At 40.4% G+C, this 25,989-nt stretch overlaps 2 protein-coding genes and 1 pseudogene across 2 annotated transcripts; all 3 read left to right on the top strand.

Annotated features, from left to right (window-relative positions):
- The first annotated feature begins 3,746 nt into the window (after window positions 1-3,746).
- On the top strand, window positions 3,747-4,671 carry LOC103127371 (olfactory receptor 2AE1-like; annotated as a pseudogene).
- Window positions 4,672-14,312: 9,641 nt separating this feature from the next.
- On the top strand, window positions 14,313-15,251 carry LOC103127362 (olfactory receptor 2AE1-like). Its single transcript, XM_007538265.1, has one exon. The coding sequence runs from the start codon at window positions 14,313-14,315 to the stop codon at window positions 15,249-15,251; it is 939 nt and encodes a 312-aa protein (XP_007538327.1).
- A 7,616-nt stretch (window positions 15,252-22,867) lies between these two features.
- On the top strand, window positions 22,868-23,791 carry LOC103127372 (olfactory receptor 2AE1-like). The gene has a single exon (XM_007538271.2). The coding sequence runs from the start codon at window positions 22,868-22,870 to the stop codon at window positions 23,789-23,791; it is 924 nt and encodes a 307-aa protein (XP_007538333.1).
- The last annotated feature ends 2,198 nt before the right edge of the window (window positions 23,792-25,989 follow it).

Below are 25,989 nucleotides of genomic sequence, written 5' to 3'. Positions count from 1 at the left end.
GACAGATGCACCCCTCATGCTTATTGCAGCATTATTTACAATGGCCAAGAACAGAAGTGACCTACGTGCCCACTGACTGATGAATGGATAAATATGTAGTCTGTTTACACAATGACATATATTTCTCGAGTACGAAAGATGAAATTCTCCTATTTGCAACAGCAGAGATGTATCTGAGCTGCGTTATGCTAAGCAAAATAAGCAGGTGGGGAAAGAAACACTGTTGACTTCACCACCGCGTGGTATATGGAGAGAAGAAGCAACTTAGTGAATTAAGTATAATGGTCATAAAATTCTGGACTATGGGGGGGCTAGGCGGTGGCACAGCTGGTTAAGCGCACATAGTGCAAAGCTCAAGAACCTGTGTAAGGATCTTGGTTCAAGCCCCCAGCTGCCCACCTGCAGGGGGTTTGCTTCACAAGTGGTGAAGCAGGTCTGCAGGTGTCTATCTTTCTCTCCTCCAATATGTCTTCTCCTCCTCCCTCGATTTCTCTCTGTCCTATGTAACAACAACAGCAATAACAACAACAAGGGCAACAAAAATGGGAAAAATGGCCTCCAGGAGCAGCGGATTTGTAGTGCAGGTACCAAGCCCCAACAATAACCCTAGAGGCCAAAAAAAAAAAAATTCTGGACTATGTGACCAATTAGTGGTTACCACAAGGGGAGGGGACATCGGGAGCATGCAGAGGGCACATAAACATGGGCAGAGTGGGTGTGCCTGTGAACTTTCAATGGTGCACACCTGAACCCACTCCAGTGCTGTGATGAAGACACTCTAATGTGATGCCACACTCAATAAAAACAGATAAAGGTGCTTCCCTGACTGCTCTAAGGCAGCACTCTTCAGCCTGTTCCTTGCTTCTAGCATATAATACCATCTACTAGCAGGTTATATTAATGTTGCACATGGAGTAGGGTAGATAGTATAATGGTTATGAAAAGACTCATGCTCTGAAGTCCCAGGTTCAACCCCCCCCACACACACACACACATACACACCACCACCACAAGCCAGAACTGAGCAGTGATCTGGTAAACACTACTACTAGTAATAATAAGAATAAATTCATGTTGCACACAAGATTACAGCCTGACCCATGATGATAAAGGGAAATACTGGCCGTCATAGCTCATATTCTTTTCTTGCCTCTAGTATGGCACATGGAGAAGCCCTTACAAGGTCCCAGTGGAAAATAGAGACTTTATCTCTCAGATGTAAATTTCAGATTAAAAAAATTCTAGAAATTGTGGTCTGGGAGGTGGCACAGTGGATAAAGCATTAGAATCTCAACCATGAGGTCCCGAGTTCAATCCCCGGCAGCACATGTACCAGAGTGATATCTGGTTCTTTTTCTCTCTCCTCCAATCTCTCTCATGAATAAATAAATTCTTTTTAAAAAGAGAGAGAATTCTAGAAATTGTTTCTCACCATGGTCCTTGGAGATGGCACTCCCTTGCTATCTTCAGAAAAATACTCAGTATATCTTGTTCCCCTGGCCCTTAGAAACACACTCTGAGCAAAACCCTTTGGACCCGTTTATCTCAGTGCTCTAATTAAAGTATCTAATTGGCATCTGGAGGGTGTGTCTTCTGGCTTGGAACCCTGATGTCTTATACAGAGGGTCCTCATTTTGCCATAGCTGACATCACAGGTCCTCCAGGGTAGAGGCTGTTTCTGCTCTTACAGAGGATGCTCATCATCCTGCATGAAGTCAGGACATACCTATCCGAGTTCTAAGCCCTGTGATTCTCAGTGAGGAAGCACTCACGTAGGCAGGAAAGGACTGACTCTGAAACACCAGAACTAGAGCCAAAATTTTTTTGTTTTATTAAGAAGAGGAGGATGAAAGCTTTTTAAAATATAGTTGTTTGAGTGACCCAAGTAGTAGAAAATTCAAAACAGATTTCCTTTGAACTCTGGAATCATATGAATAGGTGACACCAGAAGTAGTTTCTTAGTAAGGTAATTTAAAGGGAATTCTTTCATCCCTGCTGTCATTCTCACTTTGGGATGAATAGTTGGGCTTGAAAACTTTGATTAGAATCTAGGACTCTTGTAGCCTCACCAGATTATTTTCCACATTTAAGTTGGAGTGACTTTTACTTAGTCCATGAGGACCATACCACAAAGATGGAGAAAGCATGTAACTTGAGACCTATAGGTGAAATGTAAAACTTACAGGAAAGTTGCCTAACGGAGGGAGAGAAATGGCTCAGATGATGGAAATATTCATGCAATGGAAATCTATGGGAAAATGGTAAATAATGAAGAAGATAAGGAAGCATACAGTCCTTTAGTAATATGTACATGTGTCATATCTCAACAGGATTGTTTTGATACTGGGAACCTGGGGGAAGTTGAATGCATATGTGACTTAGAAGTGAATGATAGCAACATTTTTTCCATTTTTAAATGGATATTATACATATCAATTAAGAGAATAATTATCATTAGCCAAGTGGCCTCTCTATTTGATCAGGTGAGTGAGTGAGTTTAATTTCATTATAAAAAGCAACAGTTATCTGTAAGATAACCAATTTGCTAAGTAAACATACTGACTAGTTTGTTTTTTTTTTGCCTCCAGGGTTATTGCTGGGGCTCAGTGCCTGCACCATGAATCCACTGCTCCTGGAGACCATTTTTTCCCCCTTTTGTTGCCCTTGTTGTAGCCTGGTTATGGTTATTATTGTTGTTGATGATGTCATTTGTTGTTGGATAGGACAGAGAGAAATGGAGAGAGGAGGGAAAGGAAGAGAGGGGGAGAGAAAGATAGACACCTGCAGACCTGCTTCACCGCCTGTGGGGAGCCGGGGACTCGAACCGGGATCCTTACACTGGTCCTTGCGCTTTGCGCTTAACCTGCTGTGCTACCGTCCCCCCCCCCCCAATACTGACTAGTTTTAAGCTGACCTTGAGTGGCTACAGCTCATGCTGGTGGATTCTATTTTGCCTTTGATCTGCCACTCTTCACGTCCTCTTAATTCCACAACTGTCTGACCCATGAATTTCAGGTCTAGCATTAAATGGAAAGGTGATAATTCTACACAGACTGCTTGACCAGTTTTCGTAGTTGCATGAGACCTCATTTCAGCACACTCCATTCATTGTTTAGGATGTATACATTTCACTGTCATTCAGGTCATACCTTGATTGATAAGAAGCAAAAGAAGTGTGCATTCATGTATATGTGCATGTATATATGTGTGTATACATTTAAAGGATAATGAAATATATAAAATTAGTAATATGAAAACTATATTGTTCTTTAAAAGGTAAATAATATGTATAAATACACATCTTATCTTCAGTGAGGAGAACATTATGTTTTGAAGCTTAGTACACTACAGTGCCTGTGTTCTGGAATTTTATACTGATTACATTTGTGAAGATAAATTTTAACTGTTTTTATCAACCAATTTCAAAATCACTGCTGTTGAATAATGACAACAGAGTTCTTTTCTTGTTTTCCTCACTGGATAAAGAAATAATATTGTTAGGTATGCTGAGTCACAGTATTTCTTGTATTTTCCTCACTAACATAACATTTATTATTGCCACCATCTATTTTCATTTGGGTTATAATTGATTATAAAGGCTTACTTTTATAGTTTCATCCCTATATATGTAGATATAAAATTCACAGCACCCACCACCAAAATACTTATGCCTGATTACTTCCATCAGTATGTCGATATTACTCTAGTCTCCATTTCTTGTTCCTCAAGAGTTTGGGAAAGAGGAAATGAGACAGAAGAATGAGACCTCTCTGACTGATATCCTCCTTGAAGGGCTCTTTGATGACTCCATCACCTATGTCTTTCTCTTCTACTTGACCATGGTGGTCTTTCTTGTTGGCGTGAGTAGCAACACCCTCACCATCCTCCTCATCTGAGCTGACTTCCAACTTCATACACCCATATACTTCCTGCTCATCCAGCTCTCCCTCATGGATCTGATATATGCCTTCTCCACCATCCCCAAGATGGCTGCCAACTACCTCTCTGGCAGGAAGTCCATCTCCTTTGTAGGCTGTGTAGCCCAGCACTTCCTCTATTTGTCTGCAGGTTGTGCTGACAGAGCTCTTCTAACCCTCATGTCCTATGAGTGCTATGTGGCCATCTGTCACCCACTGCATTATACTGTTCTCACGAACAGAAAAGTGACACTGATGATGGCTGCCATGTCATGGTCGGGGGCATTCTCTATCTCAATTATCCTCACAGCGACATTGATGCAGTTCCCTTTCTGTGGGTCTCAAATAACCCACCACTTCTACTGTGAGCTTCCAGCTGTTGTGAAATTGGTGTGTGGTGATGTTACTGTTTATGAAACCACTGTGTACATCAGTGGGGTAATACTTCTCTTCCTCCTCATCCTGTTGATTTCTACATCCTATGCCTTTATCCTCCACAGTGTCATTCAGATGCGGTCTGCTGGAAGTAAGAGAAAATGCCTTTGCCACCTGTAGCTCTCACCTCACTGTGGTTTCTCTCTTTTTTGGTGCCTCCATCTTCTCATACATGAGGCCCAGGTCCCAGCACACTCCACTGCAGGACAAAGTCGGTGCTATGTTCTACAGCATCATCACTCCCACCCTGAATCCTCTGATCTACACTCTCTGGAATAAGGATGCAGCCAAGGCTGTGAGGAGAGTGCTGGGGAAATAGCATCAATTAGTGACTGCAGTTGTGGTTGCCTTGAGTATAGCAGTAACTCCATAAGTTCATCTTGGTAAATTGCTAATATTTTCCAGGGTCCAGATATTTGACATTTTTTGACTCATGCAAAAGTAAAGTGGTTAATACACAATTTTTACATTATAACTTGGTCCATGTATCTAAACACTATAGTACTTGCATAGTTGATCCTGCTGTCATAAGAAAAACAGCATACCCTTGCTGGTTTCAAAATCAAGTAATATTCCTCACCGCTCATGTCATCTAAAAATTCTAAATGAAAGTACTGGCATATTCAGTGTCTAGTAAAAGTCTTCCTAGATTCTAGATGGCTTCTTCTCACAGGTGGAAGTAATGAAAACACTCTGAAGTTTCTTTTTAAGTCACTGGTCCCATTCATGTCCTAATCCTAAAGAGTCCCTCTCCAGATATCATAAAATAAAGGATTAGGCTTCAACACAAGTATTTGGAGAGACATAAACATTCAGTCTATGGCAACTTTATTTCAGTATACAACTGGAGAATTAGAAAAATAATTTTATGCAATTTCTTGTGTTAATAGTTTTAACTTTACTTGATAGAATAGAGAAACTGAGAGGGAGGTGGAATAGAGATAAAGAGACATAGCAACACCTGCAGCACTGCTTTACTTTTTGTGAAGCTTTCCCCTAGCCAGTGGGAACAGGGGGCTTGAGCCTTGTGCATGGTAATGTGTTCACTTAACCAGGTGCACCACCACCCAGACCCTGTATAATTTCTTACTATTTATTAGATACATATAAAGAGAAATCAAGAGGGAATGAGGATAGGGAAAGAGAGACACTTGCAGCACTGCTTCACTGCTTGTGAAGTTCCCTTCCACCCTGCAGGTGAGGGCCAGGGCTTGAACCCAGGTTCTTGCACATGATAACAATCTTTATTTACTTATTATTTATTTGTTTATGGTATAGAGAGAAATCAAGAGGGAAGGAGAATGTAGAGAGGGAAAGAGACAGAGAAACACCTGTGGCACTGTTTCACCTCTTGTGAAGCTTTCTCCCTGCAGATTCCCATCTGGGACTTGAACCAGGGCTCTTACGCACTGTAACTTGTACATTCAACCAGATGTGCCACCGCCAGACTCTCTACAATCTCTTTAATGATAACATACAAAGGCAGTGACAGTCTGAATATATATACACTCTCCCAGTGTTATCTTTATGAACAAACATATATAAACATTCCAGCAGAGATTATAAATAGAAATGTGTTGCCTAATATCAGAAGCATGGTGATAGAAAAGTGTCTTAATTTTCACCACTGGAACTTCACTGCTTTAAGTCAAGTTTTTCAGATATAGAAAGACATAAACAGAGGGAGAGAGGGAGACAGGGAAACATAACACAGCACTGAAGCATCTAGATATATTTCTATATTCTGCTTCTCCTATAAGTGAGAGGTGTGACAGCTGTGAACATTTTAAAAGAATAACACTAAAGACATAAGGCAAATATATCTTTCTGATAAGTATGTTTTCTTTTTGAGAAAAAAACGCTTCTTGGCACTCCTTTAAAAAGATCTCTTTGTAGACACATATCACAGGGAGATGAGAAATTACACCCAATATTAATAGCTGTACTATAATCCATTAACCCTTCTCCCCCCACATCCAATTATCTTTATGGAGAGGAATGAAGGAGACAGAGACTGGAGCATTCCCAGTTCTAGTATATGCAGTGACTGGGATCGGAACTGGGGTATCAAACTTTCAAGTCCTGTGCTCTAGTGCTGAACTATTTCCCTGGCTCTGGCTTTCTGGCATTCTGCGATCAGAGGAGCTACTGTCATGCATAAGGCATCATCTTACTCACCCTGACCAAAGTTTTAAAACTCCAGTACCAAGTTAAAATTTTACAAGTTAATAAATTTTACAGAGCATGCCTTGGTTCTTCCTGAAGGCACAAAAATGTTGTGTAAACAATCACCTTACAGTCCCAGTTAGGAGGGTGCTGGTACCTCTGCTCCACCCTTCTGCACACAACCCTCAGCTGCTCTATGATGATTTGTGAATGGAACATCACTGGCTGGTTATTCATGTGATGTTCCCATCAAGCCAAAATATGTTTCATGTGCCCCTCGGAGAGGCATATGATACAGTATTACTATGGTCATTTTTTACAGAATGTAAATTGCAAGTAGATATTTTACAAATATTTTTTACAATATTTATTCTGTGGCCTAATTTTCAGTCTGTTAACTGCACCCTTTGATAAACAAAAGTTTTAAATTTTGATGTTTTTCCACTTCATTTTTGTGCATGTGTTGCATCTGAAAAACCAGTGGCAACTCCACCATTCAGTTATTCTGTTTCTCAACATGACTTTTAGATTTTCTCGCTATTGTTCATTGAGCCATTTAAATTATATTGGTTTATATATAAACTCCCTTAGGTTCATCTTTCCTGGAATGTCAAGTCCTCCTGGATCTCTCTCTCTTTCTTCACCATTCTTTACTGCCACTTTCTGTCTGTAATTTCCCTTTAGACTGAGAGGTGACTGAAATAAACTCACAGCAAGCTTGTCTTTCTCTTTGCAGCTCCTACATTTTTTAAAGTAAATATTGCTTGCTATGACCATGCTTACATTTTCCTTTTCCAAAGTAGCCTGCATTATAAATCTCCATTCCATCACTTTCTAGGAAGCCCAGCTTATCACAGCAGCACTGGTCCCCTCTGAGTCCCAACACCAGGGGGACATTCTTACGTCCTCACTCTTGATTTGACCACATTTCCATTGTCACCAAGAACCACAGAGTTCCTGGAGAGAAAACCCCACCTGTGGCTCACATTCTATGGCTCTAAAGGTCTTCCGGAAAAGGGTCCACATCTAGAGAGACTTGGCATCTTCAGTTACACGACAAACTACCTATGAACGGCAGATTTCAACAGGACATGCTGACATAGCTACACTATCTTTAGTATTAATCCACCTCAAGGCTGCATAAGATAGCTGTCTATTGGAACATCAGACATACATGTCTGAGGCCCCAGAGGCTGCAAGCTCACCTCCAGATTGTCAAGGGCCGGAACTAAGTAGAGTCTGCTCTCTTATCTCAATTTATCAATCTTTAAAGCAATGAATTACACTCTCTTTACAAATTTCAGTTTTACTGTTACACATACTTGATAAATATGTCTGTGTATACATGTGTGTATTTAATATGTCTATATACACATATGGTGAAAGAGAAAACTAGAGAACTGGGCAGAGTGAGGAGAGATCTCATTTTATCTAGTGCTTGGTGCTCCCACAGGTATCGGGACTAGAGCCCAGGCTGTGTGCATGTCCAGACAGGCACCTGGCCAGGTGAGCTCCCTTCTGTGCCCAGTAAATGCCAAGGTACATTTTCACAGAAGACATAAGCTGCTTTGACTTTATGCATTCCTTCCCTCCTGCTATTGTCATTCCTTTACAACCACATTTTTTATTTATGATACTTTCATTCCAAAATCTATGTGTTTCAGGAGATTCCATACCAACCCATTCCCCATTCTGGGAAGATATGAACAGCTGAACTGGGAAATCCATCATTTTCACCATGACTACATAATCCAGTGATTGCTCCAAAGGCTAGTCGTCAGGCTAAGAGTATGTTGAACAGATTTCTTCTCTGAAACTATCCAAGTTACTGGTGAAGGAGAATTGGGCTTAGCATGCTGTTGAGAGTTTCCAGCTAGATATGAATCCTGAGAGTGACATCAACATCCATGATGAGGAGAAACAGGACACTATTTAGATAATTGGATTAGGCTGTTTTAAGATCATTTCTACCACATAGACTGTTATAATTCCATCTCTTTCCTTCATACAGTGTAGTTTTATTTAATGTCACTTGATTTGAGGAGTATTACTAATTTAAACTTAGCCAATGTGCTAGACTACATTTGTTGATTTACTTTATGAATTGGGTTGTTGGAAAAGTCATGACATAATTTATTTTGTCTTGTTTTTCCATGCAAAAAATGTGTCATGACTTACAAAAAAAAACCAAACAAATATTGAGAGCTGGGTTAAGCGCACATGGTATGAAGCGTAAGGACTCCATGCAAGGATCCCGGCTCCCCACCTACAGGGAGTCACTTCACAAGCAGTGAAGCAGGTCTGCAGATGTCTATCTTTCTCTCTCCCTCTCTATCTTTCCCTCCATTCTCAATTTCTCTCTGTCCTATAAGAAAATTGAAAATTTAACTATCTACAAAACAAAGACCACCCCCCCAGCTCTTCATCTGCACTATTCTAGCCTTTAAATTCATGATTGATCAACAATTTGTTTGACTTTGTATGTTAACTCTCTTTTCAGCCACCAGGTTCCAGATGCTAACATGATGCCAAACAGACTTCCCTGGGCAGACGACCCCACCATGTGTCCTGGAGCCCTGCTTCCCCAGAGCCCTGACCTACTAGGGAAAGAGAGAGACAGGCTGGGAGTATGGATTGACCTGTCAATGCCCTGTCAATGTTCAGTGGGGAAGCAATTATAGAAACCAGATCTTCTACCTTCTGCACCCCATAATGACCCTGGGTCCACACTCCCAGAGGGATAAAGAATAGGGAAGCTATTAGGGGAGGGGATGGAATATAGAGTTTTGGTGGTGGGAACTGTGTTAACTTGTACCCCTCTTATCCTATGGTTTTTCCTTTTTATAAATAAAAGTTGAAAAAATGGCCACAGGAGCAGTGGATTCAGAGTGCAAGCACTGACCCCAGTGATAATCCTGGAGAAAGAAAAAAAAAAAGAACTAATATCTGGTTATCTGGTGGTGGGTGGGGGAATGGGGATGAAAGAGAAAGACCAGAACCCATACAATGAGATTGCAGCTCCCAGGTCAACTTTTTCATTCCTTTAGCATATACAATAGCTCACATATAATGACACAAAAGGGGGGAGACACAGCATAGCACTGTTCTACCATCCACAGAGCTTCTCCAAGGATGATGCACCTATGTGGTGCTGGAACTCAAACACAGCATCCCACACACAGTCAAGTGCTTGATCTACCAGTTGAGCTATATCCTGGTATACAGTGCTTGTTTATTAATCATCCACACAGACTACTGTTACAGTGCTTGGGGCACATCAGATACTCACAAGGATTTTCCACTGAAACCAATGTGCTTTATCACTGCCACAGATACCTAAGCTTGAGCATGAGAAAGAAACCAGAGCCGAGAGGGAAAGTCCCAGGCTCTTCTTTAGGTCATAGATTTTGAAAAAATATACTCAAAGAATGAACAAGATAAGCTCAGTAAAACAGACACTTTAGTATTTGAGTTGAGGTAGAAATTTAAAAAAAATGGCTTAACATTCTTAGAATGAGATAAAGGATATGAGAGTGCGATGAGGTGAATAAGGAGGTGCATGTATAGTGTAATTTCCTTTTTTTCCTCTCTGAAATCTTTTCATGTTTTGTTAATATGTCCTTTAATACTACAGTCTCACCAACAATGATGGTGGGTCATAGCAACCATAGCTTGTTTTTTCTCACCTCTATGCAAGAGTAGTACTCAGAGAAGTTTTCACAAGGGCCCAGTGAGAAACAGAATCTAGATCTTTCAGTAGCTTTCTCAAAAGATTGAGTGGAAAGTGACAAGTAAAATCATGACTTTAGATAAAGCCTAGCTAGAAACTCTAGGAATTGTTGTTCTCCATGGTAACTGGCCCTTAAAGAAGACACTCCCTTGACAGTGTCAGAGCTATAAGCCTCCAAACTGTTTCTCCTACTCTTAAATTCCACACAGTAGCTTTAAACACCTTTTCAAAACACAGATTTCATACAGCTACTTACAATCCATGAAAATATGCCTATTTCACAATACATCAGCAACAGATTTTGATTATCTGAGATGAGATAGAGAAAGAACAACTAGTTCAACATATCCTTACATTGCAGTGAAAGATAAGGAACAAGAACAAGGCAGATCTGAAATCTTTGCACATACAATGAATGTAGTTTATGGAATCATGAAATGTCCCACAGCTGGGGGCAGGTAACTACTGGGCTTCCTTCCTCTACTGCTTGACTTCTGTTCTGTGTCACAGCACATGGTCAATCCCAGACTCTGTTGGCAAGAAAGCTATGTCTCTCTCAGATTGTCTTAAAAAAGGCTTGAAGGAAAGGGGCAAGAGACATTTCAGTCCCAAGTAAAAAACTAGTCACAGACTATAGGAATTCTAGGAATTTTTTTCTCCATGACTAATTGGCCCTTACAGAAACTATTTCCATGCTGCCTTTAGAGATATATTCTTTTTTAAAAAATGATTTAAAAAATTTATATTATTTATTTGTTTGTTTTTGGATAGAGACAGAGAGAAATTGAGAGAGAAGGAGGAGATAGAGAGGAAGAGAGACAGAGAGACACCTGCAGACCTGCTTCACCACCTGTGAAGCAACTCCCCTACAGGTGGGGAGCCAGGGGCTCAAACCAGGATCCTAACCGGTCCTTGCACTTTGCGCCACATGCGCTTAACCCACAGCGCTACTGCCCGACTCCCGAGATATATTCTTGAAATTATCTCATTCCCTTGGTCCCAACAGACAAGCTCCAAACAAAGTCCTTTGAGAATTCTTACCTCATGTACACAGTGAGTCTAGTTGGTGTCTTGAGAATTAGTTCTCACAAGTGATTCAGGGTGAGTCTTCTGGGTTCAAATCTCTAAAGTGCCTTATATTTAGTGCCTTCAGTTTGCTTTAGCTGACAATACAGGCCCAGTGAAGTAGGGACTTGTTTAATTTCTCACAGAGGGTAATCCACTCCTTATGACTGTTGGTGTTAGACCTAGTTTGTCCTCGTTCTAATCCATGATTTCTGCAGAGGAAATATTCATGCAGATAGTAGAGACGTATTCTGAAAAATATCCTGCTCAAGTCAAATTCTTACTTTATTATGTTGGAAGGAGTGATTAAACTTAGAACAGTACAGTGAGTGATAAAAAATGTCATAAAATAAATAAAGGCACACTTACTTTTTAAGGTGAAAAGTTTATTAAGCTGACATGAAAATTTTAATTGCCTAAGGTTGTTTTCATTTGGGGATGCAAAGGCAGTTCAGACATAAATTAGACACATACACATATAAAGTCATATATATATATGTACACATATACATATATATATACATATATATTTCAGAGACAAACTAATAGAATTTAAAGACGTTCCACTACTAATCTATTCTGCTGTATGCCCTTGAATTTCAAACTCTGAGCTGAAATCACAGGAGCACCACGGAGCCATACATACTGTTGTTTCTACGTGGTTCTGCCACAAGGTACTTAGTGTAAAGTCAGCATGTGGGACAATATCCTCTCTGCCATTCCACCAGGTAGGGGAAACCCCAGGGTTAGAGCAGGAAGTCTGATGAGCACCTCTGGAAAGCCTTCTTTGCATGATGAATTTCAATGCATGAGTCATTGTGGACCCACCGTTGTCCTCCTTCTCACTCTGTGCATGTTCTGCCCACACATCTCCGCAAAAGAAATCCCCGGTAAGTAATGTTATATGTGAAATTTTATTATAACCTGGGGCATTTTCACCTCATTTTTCTAATCCTTTAGAAAGGTAATACATTTAATAGTTTTGTATACAGAGAGATAAAGAGAAAGAGACAGACAGACTAATATATTATTCCTGTATATGCAGTGCCAAGGATTCAACCCAAGTCTCATTCAAGAAAAACCTGTGCTTTACCCCACTCAGCCACCTCCTTTGTCAGTCGGATGACATTAACCACACAGGATAAAACTTCATGAGGAAGGAGAGGAACAAAGCAATTGGAGTCATGAATCTGAATATAAACTATCATAAAAATTATCCAGAACAGAAGAGAGAGAAACTTTATGAGGGAGAGGAACAAAGTAACTGAAGTAATGAATCTGAGTACAAACTATTATAAAAATTGTCCAGAACAGAAGAGAGACATGAATCAAATAATGTACACCCAAGAGATCTATAGACAAAGATGTCAACTAAAGAGGATGAACTAGATGGGTCCTTTAGTTGAGGGGAATTCCGTGTGTGGCGAGCTTGGCTGGGTGACTGGCCGGGAAGAGCATGGGGAATGTAGGGCTTGTAGTTCATCTGAAGCTGAACTGTGAAGACAGTGTGAGGTAAAGGTTTAAAAGATGAAATCTGGGGGTCGGGCGGTAGTGCAGCAGGTTAAGCGCGCATGATGCAAAGTACAAGGACCGGCATAAGGATCCCGGTTCAAGGCCTGGGTCCCCACCTGCAGGGGGTTGCTTCACACGCAGTGAAGCAGGTCTGCAAATGTCTGTCTTTCTCTCCCCATCTCTGTCTTCCCCATCTCTCTCCATTTCTTTCTGTCCTGTCCAATAACAAAGACATCAATAACAACAACAATAACCACAACAATGATAAAACAACAAGGGCAACAAAAGGAAAAAAATAGCCTCCAGGAGCAGTGGATTCATGGTGTAGGCACCAAGCCCCAGCAATAACTCTGGAGGCGCAAAAAAAAATATATATATATCACTATAATAACAAGGAGAGTGATAACGGCTGTGGCTTTTTGCTTGCTCGTCAAATCAAACTGTGGAGAACACTGAGTTCTTTGCTTCAAATTAGTAATATTATTAGTAGATAATCCAGAATACATGGATTTTAGAGAGTTGTTTATGAGGAAAAGCACAGAGTGAAATATGATAGGTATGTTGGTGATACTTTATAGATATTTTAGACTCGGGCTTCACCATAGATACTCAGCTCTTATTTAGGCCAACAGCTACATGAGAATTGGATAGTTGTGCTGGAGTGAGTGAAATTTGGGTGATCAAATGCTTTTGTCCTATTAGTATCACCAGTCCATAATCTGAGGCTCTCAGGTCTTCCCAGAACATACACGTTTTGCAGTTATAAAGTACAGGGTTGGGAGTTGGGTGGTAGCGCAGTGGTGTAAAGTGCAGGGACCGGCATAAGGATCCCAGTTCAAGCCCCCGGCTCCCCACCTGCAGGGGAGTTGCTTCACAGGCGGTGAAGCAGGTCTGCAGGTGTCTATCTTTCTCTCCCCCTCTTTATCTTCCCCTGCTCTCTCCATTTCTCTCTGTACTATCCAACAATGACGACATCAGTAACAACAGTAACTACAACAATAAAACAGTAAGGGCAACAAAAGGGAATAAATAAATATTTTTTTAATGTAAAAAAATAAAGTACAGGGTTTTGTTACATGCCAACTGGCATGTATGCATTTCTCTTTAAAGCAGACTTACTACCCAAAGAAAGAAAACACCTTACATGTGTGTCACCTTACATGACACATACTCCCATATATAACCAAAGTCATGATAACCTTTCGTATATACTAATCAATTCCCTGTGAGGAGACAGAAGAAATATAGTTATTGCATATACATGTTGCATGTATGCATTTCTTCCTTTTGTAGATATACTGAAATTTCAAAGGTATGTATTTGTGAAGAAAGACTCCCTCCCCTGATAGCTTTCCCATTCTCTATCCCTCTGGGAGCATGGACCCAGGGTCATTGTTAAAGGTGCTTTTTGCCTGGCATGGGGAACCATAGTATTTTTGGATCAGTTAATCTCTATTTTCTGTTCCCCAGGGACTGAGAAAGATGAGATGTGGCAGAGTAATAAGACCTCTATGGCTGACTTCTTTCTTGAAGGGCTCTTTGATGACTCCCTCATCCATGTATTTCTGTTCTTTTTGACCATAGTGGTCTTCATGGTTGGGATTAGTGGCAACACTCTCACCATTCTCCTCATCTGTGCTGACTCCCGGCTTCACATCCCCATGTACTTCTTGCTCAGCCAGCTCTCCCTCATGGATCTGATGTATGTCACTACCACAGTCCCCAAGATGGCTGTCAACTATCTGTCTGGCAGGAAGTCTATCTCCTTTGTGGGCTGCGCTGCCCAGCACTTTTTCTATTTGTCTGCGGGTTGTGCTGAATGTCTTCTCCTAACTCTCATGTCCTATGATCGCTATGTGGCCATCTCTCACCCACTGCGTTATACTGTCCTCTTGAACAGAAGGGTGACACTGATAATGGCTATCATATCATGGATAGGAGGATTCATGACCTCTCTGACCCTCACAGTGACCTTGATGCAGTTCCCTTTCTGTGGGTCTCGTAAGATTCACCATTTCTACTGTGAGCTTCCAGCTGTTGTGAAGTTGGTATGCGGAGACATCACTGTCTATGAGTCCACAGTGTACATCTGCAGCATCTTGCTTCTCCTCATCCCCATCCTGCTGGTCTCTACATCCTATGCTTTCATCCTCCACAGCGTCATTCAGATGCGATCTGCTGGGAGTAAGAGAAATGCCTTTGCCACCTGTAGCTCTCACCTCACTGTGATTTCTCTCTTTTTTGGTGCCTCCATCTTCTCATATATGAGGCCCAGGTCGCAGCGCACCCCACTGCAGGACAAAGTCGGTGCTGTGTTCTATACCGTCATTACCCCCACCCTGAATCCTCTGATCTACACTCTGAGAAATAAGGATGTAGCAAAGGCTTTGAAGAAAGTCTTGGGGAAAGATATCACTACTCAGTGACTTCAGCTGTAGTTGACCTGAGAATAAGAATTGAATTAAATAAATTGCTTAAACTTATCCAGGTAAATTTCTAATAATGTTCAATTGTCCTAACTTTTGTTTCTTTTTTACATCTCAGAAATTAAGTGGCTAACACATATTTCCTATAGTCTAACTTAGTGTCAAACATCAAATCATCACAGACTACTGTTAACCCACTGATGTTGCAATGACAAATATATCAAGCACTTGAAACTTAAACAACTTATGTTTCTCACAGTTCTGGAGGCCAGTAAGTCCAGAATCTGGTACCAACAAGTTTGATATTTAGTGTGGTTGTATTCCTGATTCTTAGATGGATATCTTCTTACATTGTAGAAGAAATGAGAGCTCTGAGGAGTCTCCTACCATTAATTCCATTCATGATTTACTGACTTCCCAAGGCCCTCACCTCCTATATCATATTGAGAATGTGTTTCAATACATGAGTTTTGTAGGCATATGAACCTCCAGTGTATAGCAAGGCCACTTTAATAAGCATCTACATAATTTAAAAAATTAAGTTTTTTTAGAAGAAGCATACAGAGGTAGCAGGGCCAGGTTGTAGCACACAAACGCACATGTTACAATGTACAAGGATCCAGGTCTGCGACCCCGGCCCCTGACTGCAGGAAGAACGCTTTATGAGTGCTGAAGCATGCTGCAAGTTTAGTCCTCAGATTCTTTTGCTGCTTTCACTCATTTCCTAATCAAGTGTATATATTCTTTTACTTTAAAAGCACATTTCCACATTCCACTTGATTGTCTAATAAACAAATCAAATTAAAATGCTCCAAACTCATTCTCAGGCATGCTGTCCTTTCCAGTGTCTCCCACCCAGTAGTAGTATCAAAGGCATCCCCGTTGTTAGGTAGGAATCTTGGCAGTTCTAGCATCTTTCCCGTCTCACACTCTTTAGCCCTTTAACTTTCTTTTCAAAATATATCCCAAGTACGATCATGTATAACTGTTCCACCAGTTACTTCCCTTCAACTATGGCATCCTCTTGCTCTTATTTGCACACAGTACCATTAAATTCCTTTTCAAACTCCAGAACAAAATTTCAACTTCTAATTAAAGAGATCAAAATGAAATGAGGAGTGACATGGAGATAGCTCAACCAGCAGAGTATGTGCCTTACTACATATAAGGTCTTGAGTTCTAGCTCAGCACCACGCAGGAACACCATGGTCAGCCCTAGGGACCTAGTAGAGAGGTAATGTGATATTTCCATTCTCTTTGTCTCCATTTTATTTCATTTTAGTTTAGTTAGTTTATTTCCTTTAGGATTATCACTGGGGCTTGGTGCCAGCATTACAAATCCACCGTTCCTGGTGGCCATTTTATTTGATATGTCAGAGAAATTGAGAGGGGAGGATGAGATAGAGAGCAAGAGAGAAAGATATATATATCTGTAAACCTGCTTCACCGCTTATGACCCCCTGCAAATGAGGAGCAGGCGACTCAAACCCAAATCCTTACACAGGTCCTTGCACTTAGTAGTACATGTGCTTAACCAGGTGCACCCTTTTTATTCTACTAAATTATAGAAGAATATATCAGAGACCCATCAACAACCCTGAGAACATTCCCCAACACCATTTTTAAAAAGGAAATGAACATTTCAAGCATCTTGAGATTAATTCATGCAAAAACCCATACAACCTGGCATATTCAGTAATTCAGGGGGGTTAAAGTATCTGGAATACAATATGCAGGGTGAAGAATGATAGGAGATGAAATGAGGGAGGTGACAGGGTCAGTTCTTATATGATATGTCAAGCTCAGAGTCATACTTTGGATTTTATATAAATGTGAGAACTATGATGCTGATCAGAGGAAGGAGGGGGCATAGAACTTCAGTGATGGTGTGTAGCCTACACGCATGTGGGTTCATTTCAAGTCATAGGTGTGGTGTCAGAACTTCCTGCTGTCTGTGTACCTTATTTATAAAAATGTCTGAGTGGCATCAGCACAGACTCAAGTCAACGTGAAACATGGAAAGAAAAGGCTTTGGCATAGTTAAAGTCACTGGATGGACTTGATTCTAAGGTTGGTATTATTTCACTGTGGTGATTTCACACTGTGCCCTAAAGTCAGTGTAGGATTTACTTATTGTAATCTGCACTTGAAGAGATTTGATCAATACAGCTCTGATACCACACAATATATTTATATGTGCTACGTCTAAGTCCTTTGGTGGAAGGGACAAAATCTTTCTATTAATCATCTACATATACTGCATCAAAATAGTGATTGAAATTTAGAGGATTATAAAAAATAATGTAATGTATCATATAAATACATGACAGTCTAGACTAAAGGAAAGTTAATATCATGAAAGGAGACACTAAGTAAAAATACAGACAACAGGCTTTTTAATTTATTTACTTATTTATTTTATTTATAAAAAGGAAACATTGACTAAACCATAGGATAAGAGGGGTACAACTCCATAGAATTCCCATTGCTAGAACTCCATATTCCATCCCCTCCCCTGATAGCTTTCCTATTCTTTTTTTTTTTTTTTTTAACCAGAGCACTGCTCAGCTCTAGCTTATGATGATGCAGGGGATTGAACCTGGAACTTTGGAGCTTCAGGCATGAGAGTCTCTTTGCATAACCATTATGCTGTTTTTCCCACCCAATAGCTTTCCTATTCTTTAACCGTCTGGGAATATGGACCCAGGGTAATTGTGGGATGGTGAAAGTGGAAGGTCTGGCTTCTGTAATTGCTATCCCAATGAACACGGGCATTGACAAGTTGATCCATATAACCAGCTTGCCTCTCTCTTTCCCTAATAGGGCAGGGCTCTGGGGAAGTGAACTCCAGGACACATTGGTGGGGTTGTCTATCCTGGGAAGTCTGGTTGGCATCATGCTAGCATCCGGAACCTGGTGGCTGAAAAGAGAGTTAACATACAAAGCCAAACAAATTATTGACCAATCATGAACCTAAAGGCTAGAATAGTGCAGATGAAGAGTTGGGGGGTCCTCCATCTTATAGATAGATAGTAGGCATATTTTAGTTATATTCCTAAGGGCCTATAGCTATCCTAGTTATTTTTTTCCTTTTTCTTTTTTCCCCTGAGCCTGAAATCTGATATGCAGGTGGATCTAAGTTATTGTCTGGGGAGAGGATGTCATGGCTGGAGAAAGGACCAGAAAGCTAGATCAGGGGGGAGAGTAGCTCCCTAATATGGGAAAGGGGTATAAATATTGTTGACTATAAACCCCATCTATTTGATCTGATCTGGGGCCCATATTCAGCTTGGAAGCCTATGTGACCTCTGCATCCCTATAGACTGGAGCTCACATTCTGTGGTCATGAGTAGGAACATTCCAAGCTGCCCCAATATCGATCCATCTTCCTCAGGTGTAGCATAGAGTACATTGTCCAGCCTCCAAAGGGAGGATGGAACATTCTCTACCATTGTTGATCCAAGTTGAGGGCAAGGTCCTATAGGAGCCTACAAGGGGGTCTATTGTGTTGTTCCTGATAGAGATGACTGGTAACAATGGAGAAAGGGATTTATTCGAGGTCTAGGCCCATCATGTCTGTTTGGGAATCTCAAGACTCTCCGATTAGGGCCCCAGATGATGGAATGGCCTGATAGTGACTAAAGAAACATTATTAAATTATGCCAGTCTCTTGCCCTTATTCAGTTTTTTCAGTCCTTGCTTTGCTAAGGTTAGCTTTGGAGTGAGTGAGAGAACTGTAATAGGAAGTAGGTGAGGAGGGTATCTAAGTCTAATTAGATACTATTTCATTAGGAACTTTATACTGACTCACTACAGACTATTGTATACTTTTGCTTTCATGTATATATTTTGCCTTAATTTATGAATAAATGTGAACATATGTTCTATATCACCAGACCTGGTCTATATCTAGGTTTTGGGACTTTGTTAGGAAGTGAACCACCTGGAATGGAATTAGTGAATACTATGAAAGGAAAGGTCTCACTCGTGTAATGAGGGTGAAGGGTTGACATTCCATGTCTGACATCTCTGGACATAGTCTGAAGTGAAGCATGCTGAGGTGGTACTCGTTGCGTTGATTAGGTTGGGATTGGCGGATGCAATATCATTTGATATAAGTTGAGAGAAGCATGCAGGAAAGTGAGCCCCACCCTAGAGGTTTCAGGACTGGGGGAAATATAGGATCAACAGAGGAAGCAGGAGGTTCCTAGACACAACAGGCTTTGAAGGAAGCGATGAAGCATTGAATCTACTCAGGACTAAACAACTACGTAAGTTAAAAAAGTAAGACATTTGACCTATGAGAGCTAGAGAAAGCAAACCACCTAACATGTATTTAAATGAAGATTAAAATAGGGTATAAGAATGAGACAGCAGTCACTATGAAAAAAATATATACCAAGTCATTTTCTTCATCTGAAGTCTTCTGAAGCTGAAGTCTTTGCACATGTAATAAATGCAGTCCTTGAAATTGCAGAATGACCAAGAGAAAGGGGGTAAGATACTAGGGTGAATTTCCTGCCTCCGTTGCTTAACTTTTTTCTCTCTTGCACATGGCAAACTCTCAAAAAAGACCCTATGGGCAATAAAACTGTGTATTTCTCAGATTGTCTTGGCAAAGGTTTAAAGTAAAGAAGCTGCAGAAGTTTGGGCTCCATATATGCTAGGACTGTTTTCTCTCATTAATTGGCCTTTGGAGAAGGTATTTCCATACTGTCTTCAGAGACATATTCCTGAAAATATCTCACTCCCCTGACCCCCAACAAACAAATTATAGACACTGTCTTTTGGGAATGCTTATCTTAACAAAGTGAGTTTAATTGGCATCTTGAGGACTGGTTTCCAGTAAAGATCTAACATGTGCCCTCTGATGTATGTAGTATCCATTTGTATCCATCTGATGCTATATATGTAGTATCAATTTGTCGTAATGACCCTACCATAGGTCCTCTGGGTTAGGAACTGTGTCATTTCTCATAGGTCAGGCCAAGTCTACCCTCACTGTAAGCCCTGGAAGCATCGCTACAATCAGGAAGGGGCTGATTCTTTAAAAAAAAAAAAAAAAAAACACCAGCTCGAGCTCCATTTTCTTCTTTAACTCAATTTTATTATTATGGATCTAATAAGGGTTTATAAAATTATAAGTTTTTAGGGGTATATTTTTATACTCGTGTGTGTGTGTTTATGTCACCACACCCACAACCAAAGTTCTGTGCCCCACCATATCCAACAGAGTTCTGACAAAGTTTGAGAGACAGCTTGGTTACTATTTTTTACAAGTTCATTTGTTTTAGCTATCTATAGTCCATACATGAAAGAAAACATCCCAGAGTTGTCTCTCATTCTTATTTCATTTAGCATGATTATCTCTAGCTCCATCTACCTTCTTCTGAAAAATACAATCTATTGTAGATCCAATTTCTTATGATGTAAGGGGGAAAACTAAGAACAAAGTTCACTGAATGAGCCAAAATATCAGAAAATCGAGCATGCTGTCTTTTGAATATGTACTTATTGATGATTAAGTTGCTATTAAATAAAGTCTCTTAATCAGGTAATACAGAGAAACTTCTTAACCAAGCTGTCCTTGCTAATTTTAGATGTAAAGTACCTCAGATATAAATTTAGAGTGACTTAAAGTTGCAAAACCTAAAAGTTTAACTAACAGAATTTTAAAAAGTCTAATTACTTAATCTGCCTTGCTTGTGGAGTTTTAAATCAGAGCACAGACTGCAAGAGCTTCATAGAGTCAGACATCCTGTGATCCTGGTGGTCTCTGTCACAGGACTATTAGTGAGACCCAGGATTAATGGAGACTTTGTGAGACAATAACTGCTCTATCCTGGCACCAGTTAGTGGAGATTCCAGCACTGGAGAAGGACGTGTGGTGAGCATCTCAGGAAAGGCTTCTTGGATGGCCATTTTCAATGTGTGAGTCACTGCTCTCCTTTTCACTCTGCTTGCTCAGCCCACAGGTTTCTGCAGAGGAGATCCCAGGTAAGTAATTCTGTGATGTAAACTACCCAGATAATATTTATGAGAAACCAGAGAACTATCTGGCATTTCCAGCACTTTCCCATTACATAAATAACAAGATATTTTCTTTCTGTTTTTAACATCTAAAAAATTTATTATCTTTATTTGATAGAGACAATCAGATACCGAGAGGGAAAAGGGAGATAGAGAGGAAGAGAGATACCTGCAACACTGCTTCACCACTTGTGAAGCTTTCCCCCTACAGGTGGGGACTGGGGGCTTGAACCTGCGTCCTTGCACACTGTAACATGTGTGCACAACCAGGTGCACCACCACCTGGCCCCCAATAAGATATTTTCTAAATAAAACTTGTTGTCATATGGCATAGAGTGAGAAGCAGTGCACTGCTTGTGCACATTCAGTGCCAGAGATGGGAACTCAGACCTTACTCATGCAGGCCGGTGCTTTATCTACTGAGCAAATTTTCTTTCCTTTTTTGCATATTCATTTATTTATTTTTATTTGTTAGGACAGAGAGAAATTGAGAGGGGATAGGAGGTAGAGGGGGCAGAGAAAGAGACACCTGCAGCCCTGCTTCACCATTCACAAAGGGTCCCCGAACTGGGGGTTTGAACATGGCTCCTTGCTGAGCCAATTTTCTGACCACTGAAATGATATCTGACCATTCTGGATGGAAGCCATTTGAGATGGTAGAGGAATAAAATCACTTGAGTGTCAGAAATCAAAATGTAAAAGTATTAGGAAAGGTGTCCAGGGAGGGTGAAGAGCTGCAGTTTAAATGATGGAGAGCTTTACACTACAGAGATTACAGAGAAAGGTGGGAAATAATGAGAACAAGACAGAAGGTAAAGCTGAGTTGTTTCAGCCCTCATTGTAAACTCATGCTCATAAGCTCTAGTCTTCCCTTGACCTACTATACTTTCTATCTATGTTCCTGAATCAAGGACTTTTACTTCTAGCTTCAGACATAAGGGTGACAGTCATACATAGATTGTTGAATCAGTCACAATTTTACGAGGTCAACTAACGGGTAATCTATTAAATGCTTTGGCATATATAAGTATTTTTCTGGTTTACCTTTTCTGGTAAAACCCTGATAAAATGACCAAAGAAAGTATGTATGTGGGTATAAAGTGTTTACATGCATAAAAATATGATACTGTATGGTATACACACTATGTGGTTTTTCTGTTTTTATTTGTGATTACCAGTGGGTTACAAGATTGTCAATTATAGTGTAAAATTCCACACCACAACCACCAACAAAGTTCTCTGCACCCTTTCACCTCCAAAAGGTAGCCATTATAGTTCTCACAATTCTTAGAAACAGTTTGCTTATTTTTTTTACTTCCTTATTTTTTTATTTCTTCCTGGTTTTGAAAACTGATAGCAGAGTCTCAATAGATTGAAGTTCCAAAATAATTATTTTCATGAAAAATGACTTTTAATTAAATATTAACAAAATGTTACATCATAATTAGAGTTGGCTAATTAAAAGTAGAAAAAATGCATTCAAACATCTTAAAGTAAAGGTGTTTCTTGTCAAGCATACTGAACCACAGTATTCCTGGAATTGGTTCATCTCTTCTTGATGTTTCCCAGGGACTGAGAGAGCAGAGATGTGGCAGAAGAATGAGACCTCTCTGGCTGACTTCCTCCTTGAAGGGCTCTTTGATGAGTCCCTCGCCCATGTCTTTCTCTTCTCCTTGACCATGGTGGTCTTCCTGGTTGGGGTGAGTGGCAACTCCCTCACTATCCTCCTCATCTGTGCTGACCCCAGGCTTCACACCCCCATGTACTTCCTGCTCAGCCAGCTCTCCTTCATAGATTTGATGTATGTCATCACAACCACCCCCAAGATGGCTTCCAACTACCTCTCTGGCAGCCAGTACATTTCCTTTGCAGGTTGTGGTACCCAGCACTTCTTCTATTTGTTTGTGGGTAGTGCTGAATGTTTTCTACTAACTGTAATGTCTTATGACCGCTACGTGGCCATCTGCAACCCACTGCACTACACTATTCTAATGAACAGAAGGGTGACACTGATGATGGTTGCCATGTCATGGTTGGGAGGATTTACTATCTCATTTAGTCTCACAGCATCCTTAATGTCCTTTCCCTACTGTGCGTCTCGTAAAATCCGCCATTTCTACTGTGAACTTCCAGCTGTTGTAAAGTTGGTATGTGGAAACATCACTATTTTTGAGACAACTGTGTACATCTGCAGTGTGCTACTTCTCCTTATCCCCATTCTCCTGGTCTCTGCATCCTATGCCTTCATCCTCCGCAGTGTCATTAAGATGCGATCTGCTGGGAGTAAGAGAAATGCCTTTGCCACCTGTAGCTCCCATCTAACAGTGGTTTCTCTCTATTTTGGTGCCTCAATCTTTTCATATATGAGGCCCAAGTCACAAAGCACTACATTTCAAGACAAAGTTGGTTCTGTGTTCTATAGTATCATTACTCCCACCCTGAATCCTCTGATCTATACTCTCCGGAATAAGGACGTAGCTAAGGCTATAAGAAGACTGCTGGGGAGATAGTATCACTCACCTCTGATGGTAGAGTTGGGTGGGATGAATTCTTCAGATCTATGTGGGTAAATTTCTAAGGTTTTCTTTTTCAATTGTTCAGATTTCTGATGCTCTTATGAATTGGTTCACACATTACTCCAGTTTTCTTACTTAGTGTTAGGTATCAAGACACTGAAGTACTGATGTTCCATTGCTGCTGCTTTGTAAAATATCCCACTCACTGGGGGGGCCTAAGTAGCAAACATTTTTCTCACAATCATGGAGGCCAGAAAGTATAAGGTCAAGACTATAGTAGATTTAATTTCTAGTCCCAGTTTGGCTCAAAGATAGCATCTCATTGATAGACCTGTGAGAGGTCACAGGTCTCTTAAAAAGCACTAATCCCGTTCATGACCCAGTGACCCCCACAAAGACCTCCACCTCCAAACATTATCATATAGGGATGAGGTTGCAACCTATAAGTCTCAAGCTACATAAACATCCAGTATATAGCAAATATATTTTATTAAACATTTATAAAAAATAGACAAAAAGTTATTTAATTTTCTTAAAGGAAGACACACAATGGCAGTGATGTTGAAAAAGAAACAGCAAGAAGTAACCATAAAGAACTTTCTAATATTATTTTCATTAACAAAAAATCTGTGGAATGTCCCAGCAGACAGTATTTATGGATCATAAAATTAGATGATGCTTCTTACTACAAGAAAGCTGGGTAGTGAAGGATTACTGTGTATGGGAGATATCAAAGCAGCAGTGCACCAGATTTCATGCCCACATCCACCATAAGCCAGATCTGAAGAGTATTCTAATCTCTCTCTCTCTCTCTTTCTCTCTCAGTCTCTCTCTCATCTCACTCTTTTCCTCTCTCCACATGTCTCACTAATTAAAATTAAGTAAATATTTTAAAAATCAGTATGTTCTATATTGTTTACCATGGGAAAATAATTGGAATAAAAGCCTCCTTAGTTTAAATGTGCATTTAACAATATATGGTGGCTTAATGTTGTTTGAAAATAAACATTTGTCTATAAAAACTATTTCTAACTCTTACAGAATGCTCTGCATTATGGTGTATAAGATTTCAGCTGGGTGGGTGGTATCAAACCTGGCTAAACACACATGGTACTATGTGCAAGGATATGTGCAAGGACCTGGGTCCGAGCCTCTGCTCTCTACTTGCAACGGGGACACTTCACGAGTGGTGGCTTTTCATGTACATAGTTCTCCTAGTGTGTATAATACTCAACACATTTTATTGAGTTGCTGTTAGGATCCAAACGCTACAGCAGGCATTTTGAATGTAAGTAAATAAAATACTATTATCTCTGCCTTTGTGAAACTAACTTAATGTTGTTTTCAAATTATGGACTATGTGCTCCTACTCTCTCCTGACCTCTCTTTTACTATTTATTTATTTATTTATTTATTTATTGGATAGAGATAGAGAGGAATCGAGAGAGGAGGAGGAGATAGGGAGTGAGACAAAGAGACAGAGAGACACCTGCAACCTTGCTTCACCACTCGTGAAGCTTTCCCCCTGCAGGTGGGGACCAGCGGTTTGAACCTGGTTCCTTCCGAACTGTAATGTGTATACTTAACCAGGTGTGCCACTACTTGGCTCCTATCCTGATCTCTCTTCAGTTGACTTTTCATTATCACATTTTAGACCATCGGTATGAATGTCACAAAACTGATGATGCCACTGGCCAGCTAAACTCCCCCTCAGGCATGCTTGTCCTTCCTGGTGTTTCCCACCTACTAATAGTATCTAAAGCAGCCTCTCTGTTACCTACAATTATCGAGGCAGTGGAAACCTACCTTCTCACGTAGTATAACTATCGACTTTCTTTTCAAAACATAATACAAATGTGGCAATGCATTAACAATTCCAAAATTATCTTCCCTTGATTACTAAATGATGTTTCTATTTCTGCTCTTAACCTCCACACAATGGCTTTGAATCTCTTCAAAATATAATCTCACTTTGCTCCATAAAAATCCACCATAACCTACCTACTACACACTTATATAAAATTTAAAGTGTTTAATGGGTGTAAAAAGTCCTGTAGGGGGTCCTATTGATGGACTTGCATAAGAATCCAGGTTTGGGCCCCCAGCTTCCCACCTGCAGGGGGGGGGGGGTCACTTCAGAAGTGGTGAAATAGATCTAAAGGTGTCTATCTTTCTCTCTCCCTCTATCTCCC

This window comes from Erinaceus europaeus, chromosome 15 (genome assembly GCF_950295315.1).
Source record: "Erinaceus europaeus chromosome 15, mEriEur2.1, whole genome shotgun sequence".
Lineage (NCBI taxonomy): Eukaryota > Metazoa > Chordata > Mammalia > Eulipotyphla > Erinaceidae > Erinaceus > Erinaceus europaeus.
Note: the sequence above shows the minus strand (reverse complement) of the source record. Positions and strands in the feature narration are given on the sequence as shown.